The sequence below is a fragment of the Phyllostomus discolor genome, chromosome 13 (genome assembly GCF_004126475.2).
Source record: "Phyllostomus discolor isolate MPI-MPIP mPhyDis1 chromosome 13, mPhyDis1.pri.v3, whole genome shotgun sequence".
Lineage (NCBI taxonomy): Eukaryota > Metazoa > Chordata > Mammalia > Chiroptera > Phyllostomidae > Phyllostomus > Phyllostomus discolor.
The window spans coordinates 46,145,353-46,172,569 of NC_040915.2; the positions used below are offsets into that span (position 1 = coordinate 46,145,353).

At 37.5% G+C, this 27,217-nt stretch overlaps 1 protein-coding gene across 5 annotated transcripts in view; it reads right to left on the bottom strand.

Annotated features, from left to right (window-relative positions):
- Nucleotides 1–2,103: 2,103 nt before the first annotated feature.
- Nucleotides 2,104–27,217, bottom strand: part of TMEM116 (transmembrane protein 116) — a 36,000-nt gene continuing 10,886 nt past the window's right edge. The window contains exons 5-11 of one of the 5 annotated variants that reach the window (XM_036014728.1): nt 14,073–14,177; nt 9,931–9,980; nt 8,651–8,734; nt 8,171–8,309; nt 6,280–6,424; nt 5,633–5,706; nt 2,104–2,605 (exon numbers count right to left, since the gene is read on the bottom strand). In XM_036014728.1, coding sequence (XP_035870621.1) covers nt 2,537–2,605; nt 5,633–5,706; nt 6,280–6,424; nt 8,171–8,309; nt 8,651–8,734; nt 9,931–9,980; nt 14,073–14,177 — 666 coding nt within the window. In that variant the 3' untranslated portion in view covers nt 2,104–2,536. Of the gene's footprint in view, nt 2,606–3,812; nt 4,948–5,632; nt 5,707–6,279; nt 6,425–8,170; nt 8,310–8,650; nt 8,735–9,930; nt 9,981–14,072; nt 14,178–27,217 lie in introns of those variants that run through there. The other 4 variants (XM_036014729.1, XM_028528153.2, XM_036014730.1 and 1 more) reach the window with 4 other exon arrangements.

The window sequence follows — 27,217 nt, forward strand, 5'->3', positions numbered from 1 at the left end:
AGGGAGGTTGCAAAGCAAGAAGACTCCTAAAGAAAGAGAGCACAACAGGAATAGGAAGAGGCACAGCCAAAAAGCAGGTGTCATCATGTAACACTCAGAGGTGGGAACAGCTGTCCTGGCAAGCAGTATTGCTTTAAGCTTTGGCCAAATGACTGTCACAAACAAAGACTTGGGTCCTAAGGAAGGCAACTGAGAGACAGAGGTCTAGGATCACAAGCTATTTCACTTGAGCCATGACAATGATGATCCCAACTAGTTACTTTCCCTCCCCACCTGCCCTTTCTCCTATGAAATCAAATGGTCTAGCGTAAGATTTGAAGTGATATTTTTCCCCAGGATTCCCCAGATGGGATGCTTGAGAATGGGCCCTCCCCATACTAATCTGCATATCATCTTATTGCTGGTAGTCACTATACTTCAAGGGATGCGCTGTAACTGGGAATATCTTTATTATGAGATAGTCATCTCTAGGAACCTAAAAATGTTCAGAGAACTCAAAGAAAAAACAGAAAACATGGCCTGCATACAAGGAAAATATTATTAACCTGAAGCAAAATAAAGGATTATTTGTCAACTTCCCTGTTTATATACTTCATAATGGAAAAATGGGCTTGGACAGGTCTTTTATTCAGAATAACTGGGTTTTCAGAGGGTGATCTGGATTCTCTTGTAACTATCAGCACTCAGGGCTAAAAAGAGTCCTGACCTTACATGGAACTCTTTCACATCAAGCCTATACCTCAAAGAATTTTGAGCATATGATTTATAGCCTATCTTTAAAATCAGGTAAGTCATGTGCAGTCAGTGGAGATAAACAGGATGAGCTCTTAACCACTTTACAAATTCAGAGCAGAATAAAACTCTCCTCATTGTGGACACTTCCCAAGTATGCAGAAATGTTTATTGTTGTTGACAATAAGTGATTCCAAATAATAGTGTTACCAAGACTTTTGTCTTGGTAATCTATTACATGGGCATATAATAGATGCCCATGCCTTGGTCAACAGGTACACGAAAGAGCTAAATGTGAAAGTAGACAGAGAAAAACCTAGTGAAAATCTCTCTGACTATGCAGGAAATACTTCAAAATTTTTACTATTGGGGAGACTGGTGTCTTTTGAGAAGGGTGAAGCATGATGCTACTTATATGATTATTGGCCAAAGTCTTGAAAAGTACCAGGGCCATGTGTTCCTCAGTAATATTTGCACTGCTAAGAATGCAACCAATCTTGAATCCTTCTTCATGAAGATATACCACATTATGCAGCTCTCGTGGCTCATGAGCTTGGCCATAACTTGAGAATGAAGCATGACCATGGGGCCTGCAAATGCCATGGTCAGACCTCTGTACTCTACATGAACTTATTACTGTAGATATGGGCTTCAGTAACTGCAGCTTTCACTTTTGAGAAGGGGATGCCTGTTTCACAAACCTTAGCTCCGAAGCTCCCTTGGAAAGTCATATAGTGGGAACAAGAGAGTGGATGAAAAAGAAGAATATGACTATGACAGTGTCCTTGATTGTCAAAAGGATTACTGTGGTCTTCCCTCATGCCTGCTGAAGGGTTTGGGCTCTGCATTTGGGTTCTGCCACAAAAATAGCAGATTTCTTAAGGCAACTACACCTTGCCCCTTCAGTGTGGATGACTGTGACCTCCAAGAACACTGTAATGGTATATACCTTCATTACAGGCAAATATCTATAATCAAGATGGTGCCCATGGTAAATAACAAGTTATTGTTACCAGAACCAGTGGTAAAGCCTAGAGAATCAATGCATTAAAATCTTTGGGAAGGGCACAAAGGTTGCCTGGGAAAGTTGCTATCATTACATGAATACCAAGAGAAACAGGTCTGAAAACTGTGACAGTGAATCTAAAGGGATGTTTAAGTTCTTCAGCAAGTGTAAGTCCAAAGATGTAAAATGTAGGAAGCTACCAAGTGAAAACAACCAAAGGCTCCCACACATGAAAGACACCCCGTTCCCCATGCAGGCCACATGGTGTTCAGGTGCTGTGTTTTTTTAAACCTCAGATAGGGCTGATGAGAAGTTGAAGAATGATATCTTCCCATATGGTCCACAAAAGATCTGTATATTATCACACCTGCTAAGATACCCCTATACTTCACTATGACTGCAACCTGAACTAGTGTCATGGGAGGGGCATTTGCAACAATTAGAACTGCTACATGACTATGTCTATGCTCCTCCTCTATGTGAATTCAAGCATTATGGAGAACAGTGTAAATATCTGTCTGGCTTCACGTGTCCCCTCTGACTCAGAATGATGAAATACTGATCATCCTAATCCAGGTCTTATTTAACCTTTTATTATTTCTCATTCCTACTATATTTTCATTTGCCTGTATCTACAGAAGATCTAAGACCAGTATCAATGCAGAAAATTCATCATAAAAGCAAGATGAACAAACTTGACAAATATTCGGTAATTACCTTCTTTCTGATAATGAAACCTAATATGAAGTAATACTAAAAAAACATTTTCAGAACTAGATTCCTTAGTTCTGGTGTCCTTCATGGTCTTTGGAAATGGGAATTCTTTATTGCTTCCATCTGTCCTTCTATGTGCCAAATGCTTGTTAGCTTTTAAATTAAAAGAAGTTACCCTAAGAATCCTGAAACACCAATTCAAAAGAACCTATGCACCCCAATGTTCATAGCAGCACAATTTATAATAGCCAGGTGCCAGGAAGCAACCTAAGTGCCCACAAGTAAATAACTGGATAAAAAAAACTAAAAAACAAAAAACAAACCCCCAAAAAAACTATGGTACATCTACACACTGGAATATTATGCAGCAGAAAGAAAGAAGGAGCTCCTACCCTTTCTGACAGCATGGATGGGAACTGGAGAGCATTATGCTAAGTAATAAGCCAGGTGGTGAAAGACAAATACCATATGATCTCACCTATAAGTAGAACCTAATCAACAAAATAAATAAGCAAGCAAAATATAACCAGAGACATTGAAATGAGGAACAAATTGACAGTAACCAGAGGGGGCATGGAGAGAGATAATGGGGGAAAATAGGGGAAGGGCCATCAAGGAACATGTATAAAGGACACATGGACAAAGTCAAAGGGGGTAGGTTTGAGGGTAGGAGGTGGAGATGGGTGGAACGGGGGACGTGGTGGGGTGAAAATGGAGATAACTGTTCTTGAACAACAGTAAAACAATACAAAATAAAAAAAAAAGAAATTAAAGTAGCTCCCTAGGTCAGGCAATCTTTCTTATTCTGTGCTACCTAGAAATAGGTCTCTAGAACTCTGGCACAATGAGAAGATTTAAGATGTGATGTTGACAGAACAAGACCATGTTACCCTCCACAGTAAGGCTGAAGCTCATGGCCTAAAGTCTGAAGAGCTGTTATTGAGCTCCCTAAAATTCCTAGGGATAGCTCCTTTGGGAAACTCTGTGGAGCTTACTTTTCAGAGTATCCTATCAAATCCACCATTATAATCTGCTGTGTCAATTTTCTTTAATCCTAACAATTTTGCATTGGACAGACCAGAAATTTATCAGGTGAGAAGCATTTGATTATGAGCTCCAGATGTTTTGTTAATTATCATTCCATCATTTTATCCATCTGGCTTTCCCCTTTGTTTTGGCATCATAGTATCTGCTGCTCTGGCCTCAGATTGGACTTCTTCATAACTTAACTGGAGAGACCAAACATCACTTGTTAAGCAGTTAAAGAGTGAGAAACAGATTAGACATTCCTACCCATAAGTGAGGCTCTGTAGTCTAAGAATCTTTTCTTTCCCCCAAAGGTTCGAATTCTACTCATTAGTCATTCATTCATTTGTTTATTCATTTATTCTATAAACATATTTAGCACTGTTAGGTTGAACAATGTAAAATTGATATTATACTATTTTCACCTACAAAAATGGCAAGTTCATATGGTTTAACCTAATTCAATGTCCAGACACTATTAAACCTACTTAGGACTTCTGCTTGTAAATGACAGTTTAGAGTTCTTGATTCCTAGAATTTCCTTTAGTCATGATTTCTCTTTTATCTTGTTATCCCCTTCAAAAGACTGGCCCTAATTTTCTAGAGTAGGGTGGCCCCTATTGTCAAGACCTAGAACAGCACTGAATATATGAGACCCGAATGTGGTGTATCTGAGGATTCCACTGTCACTTTTTTGACAGTTGTTGTCCTTGTTTTTCTGAGTTTCCAAACCAATTCAAAGAAGAGAAATCCAGAACTTTCTTTGTCCAACCTCAGAGACAGTATAGCAATGACGAGATCTGAGAAAATCGTTGCATGCCACCATACTTCACCTGCAACCATGGAGTAGATAGTCTGGAAGTGGCATGTTTAAATAATAAACTGGAATTGATTTTTTCTAGAAAAGACTTAGATGAATCTAATATTCATCGAGGTAATATAAATCCATCTCTTAGATGGAAAATGGCTTCATCTTCCTGAACAAAGGCTTTAAGAATCACTAGTGAATTTGAAAATAATGTAGAGATCCTGCCCAATTTGCCTAGAATGGCAGCTAACCACGGCACTATATTCCCTTTTGCTTCCATAGTTTAAGACAAGTTAGAAAAGGCTTCAGATGTTCCCCAACGCTCTTTCCAATCCCTTAGTGTGGAATAACTCCAGTTCCTGTACTCAGGGGTCTCCTAGTTTCAAAGGACGGTGGAGGTGTTGGTAGCAAAAGCAGGGGTAGACTCCAGTGGATCTAGGCCCCTGCTATAGAATCTCTTCTGTGAACATAATAATGGTGTCTGGGTGTCTGCATCACGCCGAGCCTCTTGCTTTAGTTGAAAGAACTTGTACTGCGTCCATCCATATACGCCACAGTTGAGCAGACCCTGGGACGATGCTGTTAGAGCCTGGAGGAGATGAAGGGGTGATGGAGCCCATCCTTCAGGCTTTCAGAGATCCAGGGAATAGTCCCTATTCCCCTATTTATAAAGCATTGTTATATTTCCTCTATCTCATACATGAAGGTCTGGCATCAGTTTTTAATATTTTTCTAGCTCTTCCTGAAATCACTCTTCACACTATAACTTGTCATGGATGACTAAGAGTTGGTCATATTTCTTAGTATATACAGAAGGACAATGAGGTGGTTTCAATGCCCCTCTGTATTGCCTCATTTCCCAGGTTAGGTTTGAGAAAACTGCCCTATCAGCATAGTCAGATAGCCCTTCTTAAATCTGATAAAAGAGGAAAAAAGAATCATTCCATTTCTCTACTACTCCCTCCTCATTCACCTACAACAGCTAATTTATCCCATTCAGTTCACTCTGGATGGGAGAGAATCAGGTCACTATTAGTGTTTCATAAGCACATTTGCTGGTAGGTCTTGTTTTTTGTTATCACCCCTTAAAAACACGTCAATAAAATGAAGTTAACTAGATGTATATATGCTCTGAAATGCATGGAAGCACTCTCACAATAGTATCTACCTCATCTATGAGGAAAATTTTACATTCTTCATAACTAAATATAAATAATAGATTTTCTCTTTTGCAATGCAGAAATAAATACGCTGAAGGGGAAAACTGTACTTACAGAGTAGGGGCAGTATAAGAGAACAGGATAAGAGGGTGTGAGAACAGAGATGCTGGATGTTGAAGGTGTTACCTGGAGAATGTAGAGGGCCATGTGAAGTTTGGTGTCCTGTGGCTTGATCAGCTTTATGATTACTAGAATGACAGCTGTGAAAACACAAAGCATAAATCTTATTGTCAGCCCTGGCTGCCTGAGCATAAAATCCTTTGTTATCCATGCCTAAGCACTGTTAGAATGGAAGCTAGAGGCATAATGAAGACCAGCAGTGAGGTGAAGCAGTTATATAAACCACTAGGCCTTGGGTCTCCAACTTTTACTCCTGACTGATTAAACTTTGCGGATTATTAGTGTAGCAACAATGGCAAGACATATTACAGGAAGATATACTTTTTAGCATTTTAGAGTTTACCAAGCTTTCATAACCATTATTCAGTCTGATCCTAAAACTTTATGTAGCAAGAAGAACAAGTATTAATATCTCTGAGTTCTGACAGGACATTTCCTTTCATATCAGGTTGCATCTCATGTCTAATTATCTTAATTTCCAAAACATAAGAAGTTAAGGAGGTTAGGAAAAATTAGAAATATGGGTGGTACCAAATTAAATTTTACAAGCTGAACAGTAATTTGCAGTCATCCTTCTTGGTGAGACCACTTTGCTTAGTCAAAACCCAGTAGTACCCTCTTCACTGCCCACCTCTTTCCATTAAGACACCCACCTGGGCCCCAGCAGCAAAAGAAGGCCACTGGGTAGAAGCGCACTCGCTGCTCCACGATGTGAATCACTGCCCACTGTTCACTTCCCAGAAAGCCAGTTGACTTTACAAACTTCTTATATAGTGTCTGGGCTTGGATGAGTAGGGCCTAGATATGGGTACAGCAGTGAGTAGTTTGCCCACAGCTTAGTGATTTCCCAAGTCTATCCTCCTATCATTTTACAAGGATCATTCTCTTTGGATCTGACAGCAGGAAAGGCCATTCTTCTGTCTTTACTATCTGAGACTAGCCTTTTCCCTGAGGGAAAATTATCTTCAGAACGAACTTTTTCTTGGCTAGGGCAATGGACAGGTATCAGCCAAACTCGTGGTTACCATGTTCAAAACATGAACCTTACATCAACCTTCAGGATTTTTTTTCTCACTGAGGCTGATCACAACATGCACGAGAAGTTAAAATTAAGATCTAACCAGACCCTCTTTTAAAATACTTTATTACAGATTGTGTTAGAAAGTGTTCTAAGTTTAATATCCTTAAATACTTCAGCATTGTGACTGAGCTTAAATTTTCATAGAAGCAAAAAAAGTCTCTTCTTGCCCTTAGATGGAAAACAGATTGCTTTTCCCTTCCTTTTGATACTATCTTTATAGGGTTTTGCTAATGAAAGAAATATAAATCAGTTCAGAAGTCCAATGTGCTTTCTGTGAAGAGTAAATGAGGTAATAATCTTGGTAACAAATCTGACTGAATTTGAAGCTTTTCCTTAGTAATCCAGACCCATAGTCTAAATTAATAACTAATTACTTAGTTAAGTTTAGTTATCTAGTTTCCTTTTCCTACAGATACAGGAATCAAAAGGAGATTTGTACTTATTTGAGAATACTTATGGCTAGTAGAATCGATTAATCATCTGTTTACTAAAAGAGAATCAGAATGCTAATTATGAATGTCCTTTGAAGCTTGGATTATTCTAAAGAAGCAAACAGGAATCCCTAGGGTACCAGGCTACCTGTCTCTCTTGTCGATCAGTTCTAAACATAAGCCATCAAAGCCATTTTAATATAAAATGATCACTGTGCACTCTTTACAAAGTTGCTGACTTGAGCTATGCTATCCCCATAACTTACATTTGAATTGTCAAAGGAAACTGTCCACAGTATATTTGGTTCAAGTATGCTAGGTGTGCTAGGAAACAAAACATATTTGTGGGATAAATTTAGTCTGTGGGTATATAGTTTTTAATCCCTGAACTAGGATCTGAAGAGAGGAGAAGAAGATACTGAAAAATAGGTATGGCAAATTAGAAGGTATATTTGCTTGCTTACTGATTTTGTACTAGGTGGTTATATATAAATAACATATTGTCCCATTGCTTATTCTTTTATTTGTACATTGTTCTGGTGATGTCAGATGAGTATTTAATAACTGCCTGAGCCACTTAGCAGCTTAACATCAATTAGAAGACATAACATAAATGCAAATTTATAGCTCATAAAAAAATCAAGAAAGGAAAACTTTTTCATTATTTGGAAAATTAAACCAAAGCTCATGTCCTATGTTCCAGAGTGTCATTATGTATAAAGGATATACTTGACACATACTAGTTTTCTGCTCTGATCCTCATGAGATCCACAAGAACATATATTACTAGTTCCAGAATGAGGATAATTCCCACGGAATGAATACAGGCTCTTTTTCCCACTCATCATTTGATCTTGGGAAGTACAAAAGACTGAAGGAGTAATTAAATTGTCAGTATCTCCTAGCCACTTTCTTAATTCTAGGACTATGGAAAGCAACTCTCGACCTCATCTTTCCCATGCCTTGGAAGTACTACTCCATCCCTCCATATTCCTGCTTCTTTCCGTAAAGGCAGGTAAGGTGGCACCATACCACAATGATGAAGAGGCTGAGTAGAAAGCTGCCCAGGAAAATGGTGAGCCCATAAAAATAAAGTGTGCTACAGACTGATGCGTTGGCAGAAGGCAGGAGTTCAGCCATGGCTGATGGTGGTGAGTGCATCAGGATACACCTAGGAAGAGAATCAATGGACAAGAGTACTGCTTCGGATATGAAACTAGAGAGATACCTATCAGTGCAACAGAAGTTCATGAGTATGCAATTTTACTTATCATTTTGCTAAACCTCGTCCATAACAATTTGTTCCCTCTCACAGACACATTATCTTCTAGCAATTTTGTGTTATATTTCCACTTATGTATTTTCAGCCTGACTACATGTTATTCCATAGCCCATTTTAAATATGAGCACCTCGGCCAGAATGTATGCAGAAATCTTCTTCCATCTCTATTTATAGAAAAGAATAGGTGTTGACTGACTACCATAAAAATGACAAATTTGGTCGTTACTCACCTGTGGCTCTGGCTAAAGTTGCGAAAACATTCACTGACATTGCCCAAACAGAATATAGGTATCATCAACAGTAGAGGTATCAGGCTGGGAGAAAAAAAAGACTTATCACCCTAATATTCAGACTTTTTCATGCCCTTTCCAATTGCAAAATATTATCTTTTTCTTCTCCCATCTCTATCACTCCACCACTCTCCACTAATACATATACACATTTAATTTCTCCAAGAAAAAATACCTCAAAAACCTTAAATATTCCTTCCTTTCCAATTTCTGTGGAAGTGAAGTGAGGAATGCATTTTTTTTGTGAGGACACATCTTATACTTAGGGTAATGGGCCCTAAAAAAAGTTTCATAAAGAGTCTCTGGGAGCCCTGGCTTGTGTGGCTCAGTGGATTGAGCATCAGCCTGTGAACTAGAAGGTCACAGATTTGATTCTGAGTTAGGGCACATGCCTGCGTTGCGGGCAAGGCCCAAGGTGGGGGAATGCAACCAATAGATGTTTCGCTCCCTCCCATCTCCTTTCTCTAAAAATAAATAAATAAAATCTTTAAAGGAAAAGAGTCTCTGAGAGTTCTGTTGTCAGATAAAAATCCAAGTAGGTCAAAGTGGCAGAAAAAAATTTAACAGGGAGCTCTGTGCTAGCTCAGTCTGTTTCACTTTCCATGGTGACCAGAAATAACTTCATTCTCATAAACCCCTTCCTGGGAGCTTTTCCAAAGTATACCTTTAAGATTTTATTTATTTTTGTTTCAGGTTGGTGCTCAATCCACTGAGCCACACCAGCCAGGGCTCCAAAATATACCTTTAAATAACCAATTACTTACCCAGAGGGAAAGATCCAAGAGTAGAAGTTACAAAATCTAAAACCACTTATTTAAGTGGTTACTACAGACCCTTTCTGGGCTTAATGATTTAAAGAGTCTCACCCAATGTTATTAAGTTGATAAGATCTTGAAAGCCACCTATTACAATTTTTATGATAGTTGAAAAGGAATTAGAAGTCGAAAGACTTAAAGAGACATATTTGAACGTTGCATGCTGTCAATAGCAGGATTAAGGCTAAAACCCAAATCTGTATCTTCAAACTGTTTGCCTATCCTGTCTGAGAAAATGGAACCAAAGATTACATATGTGTTGCTTCCTACTCAGTAAGGTTCTGTGAGGATCTAGGCATGACAGACTCAATGGAAATAAAGGACAATGTTCTCCTACTTGTTCCCACCTAGACCCTAGAGTAATGACAGTCCATACTTTAGCAGGAAAGAAAGCAAAAATCTTACCTTGACAAAATGATGGCTATCTGACCAACTCGACAAGTATTATCTATAACCTATGAAAAGAATAAATGTGAGTAATGTCTTAGGATACTGCCAATCATATTATAATAAACCCCAGGTCATCATTTACCATTTGACAGAACAAAAAGTCTCAAGAGTCAGTTTACTTCAGTTAAGTAATATCTTCTATAAAGTTCAATGAAATAGTCCCTTAGCATTGGTGATAAGAGATACTATCTGTATTATTATATTATAAAAAAGACAATAGCCACAAAGAGAACCTGCAGGAAGTAGTTTACCATGAGATATGGATACCAGAATGAATTCTTTTAAAAAGAAAGGCAAATGTAAAATCACACAATGTCCCATGTTCTAATAACAGTTCAATTCTCTTTTATGTCCAGGGAGGTGTGGGCTTTTCATTCCATGGGGGTGGAGTGAAAGTCTATGTATGAGACGACCAGCAGAGAGCATAACAAGCCAAGGTTAATGTAATAAGGACAGGGTAAAGTAAACCCTTTGGATTATAAACCCTTCGAGACGTTAGATCCTAGAAGAACATTTTAAAAATCTCCAGTTGTGTTAGACACTGTAAAACAAACAACAGAAGAACGGTCCCTACCCATTAGGAATTTATGGTGAAAGATTTTGAACACAACATCTTAAAGAGATAACAGAAAAGAAATCAAGTGTTTTTTCTATTTTAAGGTAGAGATCATATCGAATGGCATTGTTAGGGATCAATAAGCATTAAGTGAGCAATTAATCAATAATCAGAGGTGGGTAACTGATTTGCGTTAAGAACTTTGAATCAAGAATGGCAAATAATTTCAAGTTGGATAGCTAACTAGTGCTGACTTTAGGTAAAATGGGAAATAATAAACATTAGTCTTTGGTGACTTCTACCCACATCCCTTCTTCTCTTTGTATTCATTCTATCCTCTGTCCATTAGGTGGCTATCCTGTGTTTAACTCTTGTTCTTACCTGGATATCAGTGAATCTCTGATAAAAAGCTTACTGATAAAAGCTTAAGGCAGAAGTCTTGCTATGGTGTTTAAAAGGGAACTCAAACATTAAAAAAAATTCAAGGCTCCTGGTATAAACTATGACAGAATAATAGGCAGTGGGGTTAAGTTTTATGGCCAGAGTTTATCTTCTTGGAACTAGTGTCAGAGCATGTGTTACATAAAGAAAAGTACATTATGTACATTTGTATGAATATAAAGCAGAATACCATGTATTACAGTTAATCTTATGTCTCTCCCTCCCTTTTCTTCAAAAATTAATTTGTTCTCCTGCCAGGAGCTCAAGCCTAAAAAAATAATGTTCTCTTATGTTGTCCCCATCCCTGCTGTCTGGTCTCATTGTGGCAGCTTCTTTAGGGAATACCTGTGGCAGAATAACCTCTCCAAATTCTACTCAGTCTCTTAGCTTGTGAGTGAATTAATGAATTAAAAACTTGAACTACTTACTACCCCTAAAACACTGCTGAATTTCCTAAACATTCATCTGCCTGAAGGAAGGAAAATGAGTTTCTTCGAATTACCTTCCAGCTATAGGATTCTAGGATTACATCGACAAACATTAAAAAGATACACAGCTATGGGCATGGGTCATTCCTAAATTGTAGGGAGTCAAGAGATTATACAAATTTAAAATATAGAAGAGTAAATATATGTGTTGACTCCACAGATATAAACAAGAGAAAGGGTGCCAGAATATAGTCCTATGCTTTTCAATACAATGTAATTAAATTAAGATTAAACAAAATGTAAAATTCAGTTCCTCAATCACACCAGCCACATTTAAAGTGCTCAGTAAGTGTACGTAAAACACTGGATCACTGCAAACAGTTCTACTGAGTGCTTATATAGACTGCAGCGTCTTGTCCAGGATGCTGCATAAGAGTTATCTTCAGGTTATTTTTCCCAATGATTTCCCCACCCCCCTTTCTCCTTACAGTAAAAAGAGAAAAGTTTTAAGAGCATTCTATGTCTTTGAGCTTCTCCAACAGTGTATATCTAGAATAAGGCTAGAAAAGCAGTTATCTTAAGAAGAAAAGAATATCTTTTTGAGTCAGTCAGTCAGACTAAGATTTGAAGATCATAGCATTTTAGAGTTAGAAGGGACATTAAAGATCACATAGACCAACACATCATTTTATGCTGAAAACAGAGGTCCAAGAAAGGGAGATGATATGCCTCAGGTCATACAGGAGATCAGTGACAGAACTGGGTCTAGAAGACAGATCTCCTGATTCACCTTCAAATGCTCTTTTCATGATGCTATAGCACTATTTATTTATTCAAGAAATATTAAGTTTCATCATGTGCATGACACTTTCATTTGCCATAGAAATAATCTCACCTTTAATAGGAACCTAAACAACAAAACAAAGAAACAAGCAAAATATAGTCAAAGACACTGAAATAGAGGACAGGCTGACAGTGACCAGAGGGGAGAGGGGAGGGAATTTCAGGAGAGAATGGGAAGGGTTTACAGGAACAAATATAAAGGACACATCGACAAAAAAACTGGGGGGGGGGTGGAAATGGGAGGGAGATGGGGAGAGATGGGTAGGTGGGCTGGAATGGGAGTAAAGGACAGAAAAATGTACTTGAACAATGATTAAAATTAAAAAAAGAAATGATCTGTAGGCTCTAGAGAAAGATATACGGGAAGGCGTTCATGATTCATTTACTCCATGGTACCCTTAAGAAACATCCCCTTCAAAAAATCACACCGAAATGAATACTGTAGAAATAAGAAGACTGGAATATTTAGTAAAATATGTATAATAATATTTAAATATATATGACATTTAAATAAATGAAAACTGCTAACATCATAAAAATGTCTTCTGCTAAGGTCACATAATGATATGTCAGAAATCAGAAACAAAGTGTACTATACAATGGAATACTATTCAGCAATAAAAAGGAATGATTTACTTATATAATGCTATAATGGATATACTTCAAAAGCATTATGCTAAATGAAATAAACCAGACACAAGAGATTATATATTGTATGATTCCATATATAGAAAATGTCCAGAAAAGGAAAATCTATAGAGACAGAAAGTAGATTAGTGGTTGCTTAGTACAGAGGGCTGGAAGGGGGTTAACAGTAATGGGCATAAAAGATTTTATTGGGGTGAAAAAATGTTCTGAAACTGTTTTATGATAATGACTATACAATCTAAGTTTATTTTTTATTTTTTAATTGAATTTATTGAATGGGGTAGCATTGTTAGTAAAGTTATGCAGGTTTCAGAGGTACAATTCTATAATAACATCATCTGTATGTCGTATTGTGTGTTCACCACCCAAAGTCAAGTCTCCTTCCATCACTATTTATCCCTCCTTGACCCTCTCCTACATCCCCACACCCCCACTTCCCTCTGGTAATCACCACTCTGTTGTCTGACTCTGAGGGTTTTTTTTCTTAATTCCTTCACCTTTTGATAAGTTTACTTTAAAAATCATTGAATTGTATACTTAAAGTGAATTATATAATATGTAAAATATGTGTACACAAAGAGTCCAGAGGTATTGACCTAGTGTTCTCCTTTCTTGCATAGTGGTAATGCTAGACAGTAGCCGAAACTCTTTGTGAACCAAAGAAGAAAAGACAACTAACTGCTCCCTGGGTTAATCTTGTTTTCTGATTACCACACATTAATCTCTCTGCCCTTCTGTGAACTAGTATCTGTTACCCACCATGCTGAAGAAATACGACAGAGCAGAACAAACACTCTCCCTTTCCAACACCTGTAGTTCAAATCCCAGGTTACCAAACTGAACACTTCCCCAGACTCTTCACCAAGATCTTGTTCATTAGCAACAATGACGTATTGGCACAGAGCCAAGGAGGATTATTTCCTTTACTGATACAACCCAACAGGAATGGAGCACTGTACATAATGTTTCCTATAATCTAATGAAGTCCTTTTTTTCCCCCTGTGGCTTGAGAGAAGAGGAAATCATGTCAACAGAATAGAAACTCAGTGAGAACATGGTTTTTCTTTTATTAACCTCCATGAATTCACCTAGACAGTGCTGAGTGCGTATACTGTTTATCAAGGATATGTGGGTTTGTTTTAGCATACTATTCTTAACTATTAGCTCTGAATAACACTTACCAGGGAAACTGTGCTCTGTCCACTCTGGGTGTGTTTCATCCTTAGCTCTTTGTACAGACACCAGATGTAATTGACGGTGTAGAGAAATGAGGAAATGTAGAATATCTAGGTGAAAACCAAAACATCCCATCATAACTGCCCCACTCTGACTTCCTTTGATATATTCCACTATTTCCACCATAGGAATCCTACCTACTGTTCTATTAGCAACTTACCATCTGTATCCACACCACATAAAAAATGGAAATTTTACCCAGGCCTACCTAAAACATGCCTCAGCTTCCTTATTTTATCCTTTTAGCTGTTCAGAGGAACCACGGCATTATCCAACTCCCCTCACCTAACCTTTCCACTTTTGTAAAGATACCATAGAATATTTTTCTATTTTATTTTCTTAATTGAAAATACCATATGGATTTCTATTTCTATTTTTTGTTAAATTTATTGGGGTGACACCGGTTAATAATACTATATAGGTTTCAAGTTCCGGCCAACATGGAGGCATAGGTAGAAACCCTTCGCTTCCTTGCACAACCAAAAGGGAGTTAACAACCAATCTGAAATCAATAAACCACCAGAAGTGCCAGGAAATCAAACTGCATGGAACTCCGACAACCAAGGAATTAAAGAAAAAATCAACCAGAACAATCAGACAGGTGAGAACCCCCAGTGAGGCGGTGGATCACATGGGTGGATCTGGCTGAGAAAAACCATGGGGAGGCAGCAGACTGCACGGGTGGGGCTGGCTGAAGGTGAAACTGAGACTCAGAGCTGGCTGTGGACTACTGCAGTTGCCCCACTGGGGGAAACTCCCAGTCTCACACGAGACTTCCTTGGAAAGTAGGCTAGAGTCGAGCAGGCGAGCTTCATTGTTCCCTCTCTGGCCCCTCCCGGATAGGCAGCACCACAGCTGCAGCAAAGAGGGTTGCCCTGCCCGGGTGAATACCTAAGGCCACGCCTCCTTACAACTTAACAGTTGTTCCAAGACAAAAAAAATATATGGCTCAAATGAAAGAACAGAGCAAAACGTCAGAAAGAGCTAAGCGATGAGGAGACAGCCAACCTATCTGATGCAGAGTTTAAAGCCCTAGTAATCAAAATGCTCACAGAATTGATTGAGCTTAGTCTAAAAATGAAAAAACAAATGAAGGAAACTCGAAATGAAGCAAAATATTCAGGTAACCAACAGTGACAGGAAGGAAACAAGGACTCAAAGCAATGATTTGGAACAAAAGGGAAAAAAATAAACCTCCAACTGGAACAGAATGAAGAAACAATAATTCAAAAAAGTGAAGAGAAACTTATGAACCTCTGGGACAACCTGAAATGTTCCAATATCTGAATTATAGGGGTGCCAGAAGGAGGAGAACAAGAGCAAGAAACTGAAAACTTATTTGAAAAAATAATGAAGGAAATCTTCCCCAATCTGGCAAAGGAAATAGACTTCCAGGAGGTCCAGGAAGCTCAGAGAGTCCCAAAGAAGTTGGACCCAAGGAGGAGCACACCAAGGCACATCATCATTAAGTTACCCAAGATTAAAGATAAGGAGAGAATCTTAAAAGCAGCAAGAGAAAAGGAGACAGTTACTTACAAAGGAGTTCCCACTAGACTATCAGCTGACTTCTCAAAAGAAACCTTAAAGGCAGGAAGCAGCTGGAGAGAAGTATTCCAAGTCATGAAAGGCAAGGACCTACCTCCAAGATTACTCTTTCTAGCAAAGCTTTCGTTTAGAATGGAAGGGCAGATAAAGTGCTTCCCAGATAAGGTCAAGTTAAAGGAGTTCATCATCACCAAGCCATTATTATATGAAATATTAAAGGGACTTATCTAAGAAAAGGAAGGTCAAAAATATGAAGAGTAAAATGACAGCAAACTCACAACTATTAAGAAATGAACCAAAAAAAGGAAAGAAAAACAACAAAAACAAAAACTAATCAAACAACTAGAACAGAAACAGAATCAGAGAAATGGAGATCACATGGACCGTTTTCAGGGGGGAGGGAGAGTGGAGGAATGGGGGGAGAAAGGTACAGGGAAGAAGAAGCATAACTAGTAGGCATTAAATAGACAGGGAGAGGTAAAGAATGGCATAGGAAACAGAGAACTCAAAGAACTTACATGTACAACCCATGGACATGAACTAAGGTGCAGGGAATGCTAGAGGGTTGGGGATGCAGGGCAGAGGGAGAATAAAGGGGGAAAATTGGGAAAACTGTAATAGCATAATCAATAAAAATACTTAAAAAGATTATATAGGTTTCCAGTGTACATCTCTATGATACACGATCTGCATATTGCACTGTGTTCCCACCACCAAAATCAGATCATTTTCTGTCACCATATATTTGACCTCTTTCACCCTCTACTACCCACCCCATCCCCTTCCCTCTGGTGACCATCATACTGTTGTCTGTGTCTATGAGTTTGTGTTTGTTTTTCTTGTTTGTTTATTTGTTGATTTCAGTTTTAAATGAGCAAAGGACCTGAACAGACACTTCTCCCAAGAAGACATACGAATGACCAACAGAGATATGAAAAAATACTCCACTTCCCTAGCTATTAGGAAAATGCAAATCAAAACTCTAATGAGATGCCACCTTCCACCTGTTAGAATAGCTTTTATCAACAAGATAAGTAATAACAAGTGTTGGAGAGGTTGTGGAGAAAAAGGAACCTTCATTTACTGCTGGTGGGAATGTAAACTGGTATAGCCACTATGGAAAACAGTATGGTGGTTCCTCAGAAAATTAATAGAGTTACTATGTGACCCAGCAACCCTTCTGCTGGGTATCTACCTTAAAAATTTGAAAACATTTATTTGCAAAGACATACACTCCCCTTCATTTCTTGCAGCATTATTCACATTGGCTGGGTGGAAAGATTTCTACTTCCAATAATGTTAATCTAGGCTATTCAAAAGGTTGATTCAAACCTACCTTTCCATTCAAAAGAACTAAACATGCTAGATGCTATTGGTACTTTCTTTTATCACTGGTTCTTAGTAATTTGCTTATGATGTGCCTTGGTATGTTTTCTCTTTCTTTTCCTTCCTTCCTTCCTTCCTTCCTTTCTCTCTCTCTCTTTCTTTCTTTCTTATAATAAAATGTAATTGTTTTTATTCTGTTTATTAATTTATTTTAGTTTTTCAACTATAGTTGAGATTCAATATTATATTAGTTTCAGGTGTACAGCATAGTGGTTATCTGCATGTTTCTTTTGCTTGGTTTTATTAAACTTCATGTATATGATGATTTATATTGTCAACAAACTTGGAAAAAATTTGGTTATTATTTATTCAAACATATTTATCAAATAACTTTGAGTTCCTTTATCCAACATTTGAGACAAATGATGGTTTATAGAAGGAAGTAATGTCCCATAAGTTACATGTCCCTCCAACATTGAAAGTAAATTTGATACATGATTTGATTCCCTTGTCCTTCCCTCTCCTCTTGCCACTTAAAGGGAACGGCCATTCTATGATAAGAAAACAGAAGTCTTAGGAAGCAATAGGTAATTTCATTTAAGCCCAGTAGAGGGAACCAGAATATCATTATACTCATATCTGATGGTTCTTCCACCCTCACAGTATACACATATATAGCGTTCTAAATTTGGTCCTTCTTATAGTTTTCAGAGTTAAAAATGTGTTCAAGGTTGAAAGATATTGTTAATAACCCTGACCATTGTGATTAATGTTAACATTCTTCAGTAATAAACAGAAGTGACTAATTTTAAATTTATCATCTAAACTACTTTGTATTCTTTTGAGAAACTCAAGACTCACCAACTCTATCATCTTTCTTCTCCTAAAATCCCAGTGAGGCAAGTAGTTACTGAGTGACTACCATGTATAAAAAAGAATCTAAGCTTGCCTCTCCTATAACAGGAAAGATAAACAAGAACCTTCTATTCAATCTTATAAATATTTGTGTAGTGCTTTATAATTTTAAAGTAGTTTTATATATAGGCTGACATTTCATCTTATTTTTGTGATAAGAAAACCAAGTCTATAACCGAATTTGTTTTTTTAAATTATATTTTATTCATTACGCTATTACAGTTGTCCTAATTCCCCCCCTTTGCCCCCCTCCACACAGCACCCCCTTACTCCCTCAGGCAATCCCCACATCATTGTTCATGTCCATGGGTCATGCGTGTAAGTTCTTTAGCTACTCCATTCCCTATATTGTATTTTACATCCCTACAGCTCTTCTGTAACTACCTATTTGTACTTCTTAATCCCCTCACCTCTTCAACCACTCCCTCATACCCCCCACATCTGGCAACCAACAAAATGTTCTCCATATCCATGATTCTGTCTCTGTTCTTCTGGTTTGCTTAGGTTTTTTTTTTTTATATTCAATTGTTGATAGATATATGCATTTGTTGTCATTTTGTTGTTCATAGTTTTGATCTTTTTCTTCAATAAGTTCCTTTAACATTTCATATAATAATGGTTTGGTGATAATGAATTCCTTTAGTTTTTTCTTGTCTGAGAAGCTCTTTATTTGCCCTTTGATTCTAAATGATATCTTTGCTGGGTAGAGCAATCTTGACTGTAGGTCCCTGCTTTTCATGACTTTGACTATTTCTTGCCAATCCCTTCAAGCCTGTAAGGTTTCTTTTGAGAAATCAGCTGACAGTCTTATGGGAACTCCTCTGTAGGTAACTAACTCACTATGAAATGAAACTGGGTTCATTCACTAAGAAAAGATGACTGCTGACACTTCAGCCTGTATCAAAGTAAACACTAGGACAGCCAAGAGTAAACAGAGAGACTGACCGAGACAGTGTCTGGTACTGTCATTTTTCCTTTTCTTTTTTCTCCACAGTAGTTATCACTGATAAGGAGAAATATTAGCACAACAATGCTCCTGGACCCTTTTGGGAAAAGCATTGGGTTTATTTCTGATCCCAAAATTGATGTGGGGACAGTCATATAGGACCAAATCAATTCTTTCAGTACAGAGCTAGTTGTCTAATAGAACTGAAAATCTCAGCATCATAGATCATGGATCAGATTCCATTTTTCAGAGCCAGGTGCTATAGTCTAGACAAAGCCTTCTGACCCAAATATTATTCTGTCATTGTAACATATGTTTATTGGTTGGCTGAGTTCACAAAAAAAATAACACTTGTAAAATGTCACGTCTCAACTTATGAATCAAATACTGAAATTATTTCTGATGGCTTGGTTCTCAAAATCACTTTGCTTCTCAGGTAAGTTCCAGAACAAAAGACTGGCTCTTGGTAAATAATTGATTTCTTCTGTTTCACCTCAGTGAAGTGGCACAAGGGTGGCCCAGCTGCACTGATCCAGTTCTCCACGCCCTGCCTCCAACCCCGACCAGCTCTGGGTTACCTATAAAACTCTTGCCATCTAAATCAGATAGGAACTCAATAACTGCAGGCACATAATGAAGTTATAACATAATGGACAATGAGCCTGGTTCTAATTTGTGTCTCATGCCCACCCCACTAGAGGAGGAAAAGCTCAAAAGAAAAAAAAATATTCATGTGTCCAGAAGCTTTAGCATTCTAAATCTCAAAAGGACTTTGAAATGTCTGTTAGTGGAATAATTTCCAAATGCTGGTGAAGAAATTAGTGCTAGTCCTGACCAGGTGGCTCAGTTGGTGGGAGCATTATCCTGTACACCAAAAGAAATTAATGCTGATCCCTGATGAAATGATCACTAGTCTAAGAAATACTAAGAAAAACATAGGCAATGTGGTAAGTTTTTCATATAGCTAAATTTAGTAGTTTAACGAAACCATCCTGTATTCTGAGATTATATTTTGCCTAGGTTTTTTTTAGTATCAATTGTTATTGCTTTTATGAATTCAGTGGTCATTGTTTCTTAAGTGCTCTTAATTTAGAAGAGTATAAAATTAGCAACACTATGACAATTCCCAGTTTTTAAAAAAGTTTTATTCATTTGTAAAATCCTAAAGTCTAGGAAGCATTGAACCACTATGTCTGGTGATCAGTTGGCCCTTCATGTAAAAATAGCAAGTTCATTTCACACAGATGAAAATTATAGACACATTTGATAGGGAAACACCAAAGTGATCCTGATGATTTATTCCTGTCACAGCAGGCCTCAAGGTCCCTACCCAAACTAAATTCTCTCGTTCCACTGCTTAAGCCCATTTTCTTTCATTCTGCTTCAGTGGAAATGATTAATAAGTGCTAACTATGTTCTAACTTAGCACCAGTTATAAAAAAAAGATTTTTTCAAAAAGGGTCTTCCTGCTCAAAGAATGGAACTGGAATTATAGATCCAGAAACCTGGATATCTTGTTTGTTTAGATCAGGTGACTGGTTTCTTTCTTTACTAGGACTCTTGGAAAAACTAGGACCTCTTCATCGCTCGTACAAACAAGGAATGCCCTGCCTTCTCCCCCTCGCAATTTTTTTTCAAGAACCAACTAGAGGAGAATTTTGAAAAGTGGAAACATTCAATCTGAACCAATAAAATTATGAAAGTCAGAGGCAAAAAATGAAGGCAAACTTTTACTTTTCACTTGTATACCCCTCTTTGCTTTTTAAATTTTTGAGGACATATATTAGTTTTATAATTTATGCATATCAAAAATTTTAATATAAAATGAAAATGTTCCATTTTTTAAGGAAAGTATGTGTTTCTGTGTTAGTCTGCGGGTATCTAAAGAGTATTAAACTAGGTACCTGGATGCTTCAGTAACACAGAGAGAGAGAGAAAAAGAGTCAAATTGGGGTTTGTTTTGTGACATAAGAAGAATACTTGGTCTCTGCCCTTGGTTCCTGACACAGAGCCACTTAAACTCTTGGAATTTTCTAAATAATGGGAGTGTTAGGAGCACCTTACACAGATCTCCCAAACCCCTTGGAGTTTTCTGGGCGATAGGAGTGTTTTTTGTTCTAGTGAGGTAATTTTTGGTGGGCTTCTGGACGGCTTCAGGTTGGGGGCTAGTCACCAGAAAGACCAAGTCCTGATTAGAGGCTTGAAGCTTCCAGCCCTATCCCAAGAGAGCAATAATTAACAATTAATTATGCCTACATGATGCAGCCTTCAGAAATATCTCTAAACTACGGGATTCAGAGAGCTTTTGGGTTTGTGAACACATCTGCATGCCTAGAGGGTGGCACACTCAAACTCCATGGGGACAGAGAAGCTCCCACACTCAGGACCTTTTGGTCTTTTGGACCTTGCCCTATGTATCTCTTCATCTGGCTGTTCATCTATATCCCTAATTATATCCTTTATAATAAACTGGTAAATATAAATAAGCATTTTCCTGAGTTCTGTGAGCCATTATAGCAAATTATCAAACCTGAAGAGAGAGTCATGGGAATCTGTTATTTGTTGCTAAGTTGGACAGAAGTGTGGGTAACCTGGGGACCCACTACTTGCAAGCAGCACCTGAAATAGAGGGCAGTTTTGTGGGACTGAGCTCTTAACCTGTGGGATCCGTGCTAACTCTCTGGCTGTTGGTGTCAGAATTGAATTGTAGGGTACATGGTTGGTGTCTGCAGAGTTGGGTAACTGGTTGGTGTGGCACATTTGGTGTCAGAAGTGTTATGAGTAGAGAAACAGTTTTCCTTTAGCTTTTTAATGGAACAGAATAATCAACTTTAATGTCTAATTCCCAGCTCTAAAGTGGGAGACAATGGGACACATTCTTAAATAATTCTAACTAAATTAGGGTTAATGTGAACATTAGGCCCTACAGATTCATTTAAAATATTCTCATCCTAACTTACCTAAGGAGAAATTTAGCTATGGTACCAGACTTAAGGTGATCTCTTCAGGGGTTTAAAAACTAACTCTAGGAAACTTGGAGTCTATAAAACTGATGCCTGGATGTGCTGTCAAGTTAAATAGGTCAGTAGTAATGAATTATCAGAAGATCAATACAGGCTATATAAGAAAATGGTTCTGTCTATTTACCTATGGCTAGTGGAAAACTATATTTAAGCCAGACTAAAAAAAGTTTCAGGCTTTGCCACCATTCAGTTTTTTAAAAAAATTCAGAGACAAGAGGGTCTTGCTGGGTACTTAGTACCTTAATTCTTAAGAGGCACTGAACTATATAAAATACAGCTCTGGTTTTGGTATTGAGCAAAATCTCACAATCTCTTGTTCAGAGCACTGCTGTTTGTCTTCTGATGGCTTAGGTATTTGGAGCATACTTTCTCTCCTCATAGCTTATCTTGGGCCTGTAAGCTTTGGGTAAATGATTTATTTCTCCTGTTCCAGCTCAGTGAAGTGGCATAAAGGAGCTGTGGCTGTACTGACACAATTCTCCTCCCTGAATGACTCTAGGTTTCTTATATCTAGCCAAAACAACTCAAATATCTTGGTCATTTTCAAACCAGTTTTGGGAGAAGGAGGCACTGACGCCCTGGCAGATCAGCATAGTTAACCTATCTTGTCAGACTAAAGTTTTTGTCTTATGAAACATCTCTCTCTATAACAGGGGCGTCAAACTCATTTTCACCGGGCACCACATCAGCCTCGCAGTTGTCTTCAAAGGGCCAAATGTAATTTCAACTCTTTGACTGTGTTACAGTCTTGACGGAGTTGTTACATTTATATAGTCCTAAAATTATTTCGGCCCTTTGAAAACAACTGCAAGGCTGATGTGGTCCCCGATGAAAATGACTTTGACACCCCTGTTCTATAAAAAACTATGCAAAACAAGTATCAGAAACCTTTCCAAATTGTGTAATAAAAACTAAATTTCGGGACTGGGAAGAAGCAACCACTCTTGATAGAATACTTAGTTTAATTATCTTGCTTCCCTTGCTTAAACAGAGAAATCTATAAAAACATCATACATTCATATTTAAACTTTAATTTTATAAAAAATGTGAACAAGCATCCTATTTGATATTTTTAAAACCTCTATGAGGTAGATTAGAACAGCAATAATGATTTCCACTTTACAGGGGGAAAAGGGATGAAGATCAAATTAATTCCTCAAAAAATTAAGAGAAAAACTAAGAATCCAGGTCTCCTCATGCTAGGTGTACTTCATTCTCTATTATGACTTTCTTAGAGTCAAATAAATGGACCACTTGAACTATTTCATCTGAACTGTGGTTCTCAATTTAAAGAAAAGATCCAAATTAAATAGCCTTTTTTTCCTCCAAGCAGGCATAATTTAACAGGAGGAAAGACAATGGGGAATACTGGAACTTTTACCTTAACCTGGAAACATCCAGACATTTATTTTCTATTTTAAAGAAAAATTAAAATATTTATTAAGAACTATTTAAACAAGCCCTGGCTGGTATGGCTCAGTGGATTGAGAACCTGCCTGTGAACCAAAGGGTCATTGGTTTGATTCCCGGTCGGGGCACATGCCTGGGTTGCGGGCCAGATTCCCAGGTGCAGGGTGTGCAAGAGGTGACCACACAATGAGGTTTCTCTCCCTCTCTTTCTCCCTCCCTTCCCCCCTCTCTAAAAATAAATAAACAAATAAATAAAATCTTTTAAAAAAGAACTATTAAAACAATAGATTCTCCTGATACCTCCAAATTAATCCTGAATATCTAAAGGCTTAAGTTTTCTTTAGCATGTTTTCAGTGCCTGAGCTTTAATTATGAAATTTGTACCAACGAGCTATGATAAAAACACTTACTATCACAATAATGACACAAAGATACATAGTCTAATGGTCATCACATAAGTGGCTAAAAAATATACACTTTACAACTTTACTCAAATAAACTAGGACTTTCACTTCTGGCCAAGATGGGAGTGAAAAGAATCAGGTTTGGTAAACAGAAGTGAAGAGGCAAAACATTTGAAACAATAGTTTTTTTAAGACACTAGACATCAGAGAACAAAGGACAGTGATCTGTGAAACATGAGAAACAAGATAAGACATATGACTACTTCAGCTTACCACCTAGAGAGAGTTTCCATGATGCAGTACAGGAAGGGGAAACTGAGGCAGAGCCTGGCATACTCTGAATGAAGGAAACACAACTGAAAATCCAGGAAGACCAAGACATCTAGAGTTCACAAAACAAAATGCCAGAGGGGAAAGGGCTGCTCAAAGAACCCTAGAGACTTACAGAAGATCCTTCTACAGTATTCAGCCAAGTACTGGCTGGTGAGCTTGTATAATAAGAGAACCACCCAAAGCTGAGGGAAGAACTATCTAAAAGGATTAGAGAAAACAGTATCTAGAGCTCACATTGGGCCAAGCATAGTGCCTCTTCCCATCACCAAGATTTGAAAAACTGGTAATTCAACAGGGTATAGAGTATGATACTCAGGAAGGCCTTGCTTCAATAGTGAGAAATGATTAGCCCAAGACTGGGCATTGCTGTAGACCTACCTAAAAAATCATATAAACAAGACCTAAAATACTAAAACTATTTCCAAGTAATTTAACTTCATCCAAGAATAAAATTCAAGAATGGTTATAGGAATACCCAAAAGGATAAAATTCACAATGCCTGGCATGCAATAAAAATTAGATACAAATAGGGAAGAAAGTATGTCCCACACTAAGAAAAAATAATTGATAAATTAAAACCTACCCAGAACTACAATAGGTATTAGGATTAGCAATAAGAGGCTATAAAATAGTTACAACTGAATTTCATATGTTAACAAGCTGAGACTTTGAAGATATTTTTTAAAGACCTAAATTGAATTGCCAAAGATAAAACTATAGTGGGTGATATTTAAATATATACATACATATTAGACATTGCAGAAGATTAGTGAACTTGAAGGCACAGCTATACTAAATTGATAAAATATTTTTTTATTTATTTTTATTTTTTATTTTAATCATTGTTCAAATACAGTTTTCTCCTTTGATAAAATATTTTTCAATAATAAATTAACCTTAGCTTTCTATAATATTTTACTTTTATTTTATTTTATTTTTCTTATTTTATTTTTCTTAACTTTTGGACTCTGTAATAACATCTTAAAACACACATTATACAGCTGTATAAACACATTTTCTTTCTTTATATTCTCATTAAAATTTTTTCTATTTTTAATTTTTTAATGTTTTGAACTTTTTTAGTTAAAAAAGTAAGACACAAAACACACATTAGGCTAGGCCTACACAGGGTCAACATCATCAATACCACTGTCTTCCGCATCCACATCTTGGCCCACTGGAAGGTCTTCAGGGGCAGTAACATTCACTGAGGCGTCATCTAGAATAACAACGTCTTCTTCTGGAACACATCCTGAAAGACCTGCCTGAGGCTTTTCTTGAAGAGCTATCACTATTTGTGTGTGTGTGTGTGTGTGTGTGTGTGTATGAATGATGGTTTGCTTAGGGGTTTCTTTTTTTTTCACTATAGATCTGCTTATAAACATTCCTCTCTATCAATGAAAACCTTTCATTGTTGAGGTCTGTGTTTTCAAACTTTTTCAGGAACTTGTTGAGGCCTGCGAAAGTTTCTGCTGACCTCTTCGCTGTGCATTTTTCTAGGGGGTTCTTATTTTCTTTCTCCTGCAGTTTACTTTTCTCTTGACTCTCCTTCAGTTACGAGCTCCTGTTCCAGTTCCAACAACTGCTCATTAGTCAGCTCCTCAGGAACCATGCCAGGAGCTCCTCAACATCTTCCTCATCCACACCCAGGTTTAAGTTGTTTACCATCTCAACCATAGCCTTGTTGATTTCTGTAACCTCTTCATTCTTGGAAAATCATTTCACGTCATGGACTACGATGTCACTAAGCAACAGGAATTTTCCAGCTCCACATGCATCCCTGTTGTCTATGCAACCATTTGATGCCCACACCATCATTATAAGGAACATGATGGTAGATACTTTGAAAGACAGGTTTTTTTTAAACAAAGTTAAACAGAGGCTTACCATATAATCCAGCAATCATGCTGCTAGCTATTTTCCCAAAAGACTTGAAAACATTTAGGCACAAGAAATTTGCACACAGATATTTATAGCAGCTTTATTTGTAACTCTAAAAACCTGGAAGCATCCGAGCAAGATGTCCTTCAATAAGTGAATAATTTTTTTTAAACTGGTATGTCCATAAAATGAGTAAAAAGAAATGAGTAATAATGCCACAAAAAACATAGAGGGACGTTAAGTATATATTACTAAGTAAAAGAAGCCAACCTGAAAAGACCACTGCATGATTCTAACTACCTAATATTCTAGAAAAGGTAAAACTATAGAAATAGTAGCAGAGTTTCAGTTAAGATGGAGGCGTAGGTAGAAACCCTTCACTTCCTCACACAACCAAAAGGAGGATAACAACCAATCTAAAATCAATAAACAACCAGAAGTGCCAGAAAACCAAACTGCATGGAGCCCCGACAACCAAGGAATTAAAGAAAAAGTCAACCAGAACAACCAGACTGGTGTGCCAAGACAAAGAAAAATGGCCAAAATGAAATAACAGAGCAAAACTTCAGAAAGAAAACTAAGTGATGAGGAGATAGCTAACCTATCTGATGCAGAGTTTAAAGCCCTAGTAATCAAAATGCTCACAGAACTGATTGAGCTTGGTCTAAAAATAAAAAAACAAATGAAGGCTACCCAAAGTGAAATCAAGCAAAATATTCAAGGAATTAACAGTGACAGGAAGGATACCAGGACTCAAAGCAACGATTTCAAACAAAAGGGAAAAAAATAAACCTCCAACTGGAACAGAATGAAGAAACAATAATTCAAAAAAGTGAAGAGAGACTTATGAACCTCTGGGACAACCTGAAATGTTCCAATATCTGAATTATAGGGGTGCCAGAAGGAGAAGAACAAGAGCAAGAAACTGAAAACTTATTTGAAAAAATAATGAAGGAAATCTTCCCCAATCTGGCAAAGGAAATAGACTTCCAGGAGGTCCAGGAAGCTCAGAGAGTCCCAAAGAAGTTGGACCCAAGGAGGAGCACACCAAGGCACATCATCATTAAGTTACCCAAGATTAAAGATTAGAAGAGAATCTTAAAAGCAGCAAGAGAAAAGGAGACTGTTACCTACAAAGGAGTTCCCACTAGACTATCAGCTGATTTCTCAAAAACAAACCTTGCAGGCAAGAAGGGGCTGGAAAGAAGTATTCCAAGTCATGAAAGGCAAGGACCTACCTCCTTGGTAGGTATTACTCTTTCCAGCAAAGCTTTCATTTAGAATGGAAGGGCAGATAAAGTGTTTCC